At 42.9% G+C, this 3288-nt stretch overlaps 1 protein-coding gene across 1 annotated transcript; it reads left to right on the forward strand.

Moving 5' to 3' along the window:
• Positions 1-2310: 2310 nt before the first annotated feature.
• LOC112123745 (olfactory receptor 10A4-like) lies at positions 2311-3288 on the forward strand. The gene has a single exon (XM_029913362.1). The coding sequence runs from the start codon at positions 2329-2331 to the stop codon at positions 3286-3288; it is 960 nt and encodes a 319-aa protein (XP_029769222.1). The 5' UTR covers positions 2311-2328.

Here is a 3288-nt window from a genome sequence, read left to right on the forward strand (position 1 = left end):
TCATGTCCACATTTTTAAAAGGCTGCTGAAAAATTGGAGAGGGAACAGAAAGGAGCCACAAAAATGTGTGAGGGTTGGAGAAAATGCCTGACAATGAAAGACTTAAAGTGCTTAATTTAATTAGCTTATTGAAAAGATGGTTGAGCAGTGAGTTGATATGGTGTGTGCTTTTATGGGGGAGGAGGGTACTAAAGCCTCATTAATCTAGCAAGGAAAGGTACAAGAACCAATGGCTGTAAACCAAAGGTAGACAAATTACAATTAGAAATTAGGTACAATTTTGAGAGAAGTTTCTTAACCACTGGAACAATCTACCCAGAGAAGAGGTGGATTCTCCACTTCTTGATTTCTTCAGGTTCCTCTATAGAAGACATGCTGTAGTCAAACCCAAGTTATTAGACTAAATACAGTGATAACTGGGTGATATTTAATGGCCTATGATTTAATGGAAATCAGACCAGGACCCTTCTGACATTAAACTCTTTGAATCCATGAGTTTACACTGAGATCAGATTCTGGCCTTAAATGTCTTAAGAAACAGGATTTACTCTGGAATTACTCTAGTGTCACTAATAGTGGAATGCTGCCCAGAATAAGAGTCAGACCTTGGGACCAGATCCTCAACTGGTGTAAAAAAGCCTAGTGCCACTAACTTCACTATACCAATTTACAGCAGCTGAACATCCGACCCAAACAGCTGAGGATCTGACCCATTAAGTCTAATTTTTATTTTTACTCATCTCTTTCATAGCAGTGAAATATTTATACACAGTGGGACAGATTTTCAAAGGTCTAAAGATGCAGATAGGTGCCCTGTGAGATTGTCAAAAACACCTAAACAGATTAGGCACCTAACTCCCATTGAAATCAAATGAGAGTTACGCATTTTATCTGCTTGGGATTTTTAAAAATCCCACTAGGGACATATCTGTATCTTTAGGGGCCAAGCTACCTTTGGAAATCTGGCTGTATCGACATATGTTACACAGTAGTAAAATATATAGTACCTAGAAAATTGCTCTGAACTCCAGTTAAGAAAGAGAAATAACATAAAGGAACCAATACAAGTGGAATTACAGGCCTGAGCTATTGGGAAAGATCCTTAACGGGTGTAAATTGCAGTAGTTCCATTGACCTCAGTGCAATAACATTGAGTTACACCAGCTAATGGCCCAAGATGGGAAGATTTTGAAAGATACAAATGAATTAGTGGCCCAACTCTCCTTGAACATTGACGGGAGTTGGAGGACTAACTTCCCACGGTACCTTTGGAAATTTTCCTCCGCTCGAATCACGGTAGTGATTTGAATCTCCCACAAAGAGGAGGGCTCTGTCCTAGGCATTGCACTGATCCAGGATAAAAGACAGTTCCTCTGTCAATGATTTTCATTGAATCATAGAAATATAGGCTTGCAAGAGAGAGGTAATCAAGTCCAACCTCCCGCATTGAGGCAGGACCAAGTAAACCTAGATCATCCCTGATTGGTGTTTGTCTAGCCTGCTTCCTCCAATGACAGTGATTACACAACCTCCCTTGGAAGCCTTGGGTTTTATGATCTACTACCTGAACCACATGGGCAGAGCTCAAAGCATAGGCCCCTAATGCTCAAGTTAAGGCCGGGAAATTCAGTGGGATTTGGTGGTTTCACTCTCTTAGGCTCCTTTGAAAAACCACAGCCTGTAGTGTTAAGGTAGGAGCAGCAGCAGACTCATAAAGCTTTTATGTGAACTAGCCACTAGAGAAGGACGAAGACAATATACACTCCCCTACCGTGGGTTACAGCAGCATACACATAACCCGAGTACACCGTGTACCTGCGGTAGGATGTATTGAATTTAGAAGTAAGGAAATATAATTAGCAACTACCTCTCTCTCATTTACAAGAACAAACAACCTACTTTGCACATTGTATATAATGGATAAATACACAGGCATCATCCATTTTAGATACAGTACACACAGAAGGAATGTGAAAGAGCAACTAATTGGTATGAATGGTCCAGGGACTGGGATATTCTAGTCTGGACCTTGCTGTAGAATACATATTGAGTGCGGTGGTCACATGGCACGGGCTACTGAAATAGCAGAGAATCAATCAATGATCAGTTATTTCCTTCTGCATCTGTCATTTGTTCATGATAAACATTTTACAGCCATAGCAACTAACCAGAAAAGGCGAGCAGGAGAAACCAATTCAGTGTCCAACTTTCATCTGATTTTTGGTGCTTATTGTTCAGTTTCATGCATTTTCCACAGGTTCTTCTTCTACTTTGTCTAAATCTGTTGCTACTTCTTCTTTCTTCCTCTTGTCCATAATTTTCCTACAGATGCCATATAAAAAAGAACTGAATGAAAGCCAAACCGTTCTCACCAAATTCACATTTGTGGCTTTCTCCTACCTCCAGGAGCTGCAGGTTCTTCTGTTTCTGGTATTTCGATTGATCTACCTCCTCAACATCATTGGGAACATAGTTATTATTCTACTGATAAAACTCAGTCCTTCCCTCCACACCCCCATGTATTTCTTCCTGGTGAACTTGTCCTTTTTGGAAATGTGTTACACAACCAGCGTGGTCCCACAAATGTTGGTGCACCTCCTTGTAGAGCACAAAAGCATCTCCATCGTGGGTTGTGCAGCCCAGATGTATGTCTTCACCACCCTGGGCCTCACAGAATGCTGCCTCCTGGCGACCATGGCTTATGACCGCTATGTTGCCATATGCCATCCCTTGCAATACACGCTGATCATGAGCAGCAGGGTCTGTGTCTGCCTGGCCGCTGCCTCTTGGGTCACTGGTTTCCTGGTGGAAGCAGCACAAACCACTTGGATCTCCACTTTGCCCTTCTGTGGCCCTCAACAAATTCACCACTTCTTTTGTGACATCCTGCCTGTGGTGAAGCTGGCCTGTGCAGACACCTCCATGAATGAGATGGCGCTGTTTGGGGTGTCCATGCTGTTCATCATGGGGCTGTTCCTGCTGATTCTGGTCTCCTACGTCCGTATCATCTCCACCATCCTAAAGATGCCCTCAGCTGAGAGCCGTCACAAGGCCTTCTCCACCTGCTCTGCACATCTGATGGTGGTGACATTATTTTTTGGAACAGCCCTTTTCACCTACTTGCAACCCAGGTCCAGCTATTCACCAGACACTGATAAGATGATTTCCCTGATGTACACAGTCGTGACACCACTGTTAAACCCTGTAATATATACCCTGAGGAACAAAGAGGTGAAGGGAGCCTTGAAGAAGACATTAGCAAGAAACTTCTGTCTCCGGCCAAGGTGA

This window comes from Terrapene carolina, unplaced genomic scaffold (genome assembly GCF_002925995.2).
Source record: "Terrapene carolina triunguis isolate 2854851 unplaced genomic scaffold, T_m_triunguis-2.0 Scaffold612, whole genome shotgun sequence".
Classification (NCBI taxonomy): Eukaryota; Metazoa; Chordata; order Testudines; family Emydidae; genus Terrapene; species Terrapene triunguis.

Coding starts and splice junctions, on each gene's coding strand:
- LOC112123745 (XM_029913362.1), top strand. CDS start 2,329: ATGCCATATAAAAAAGAACTGAATGAAAGCCAAACCGTTCTCACCAAA.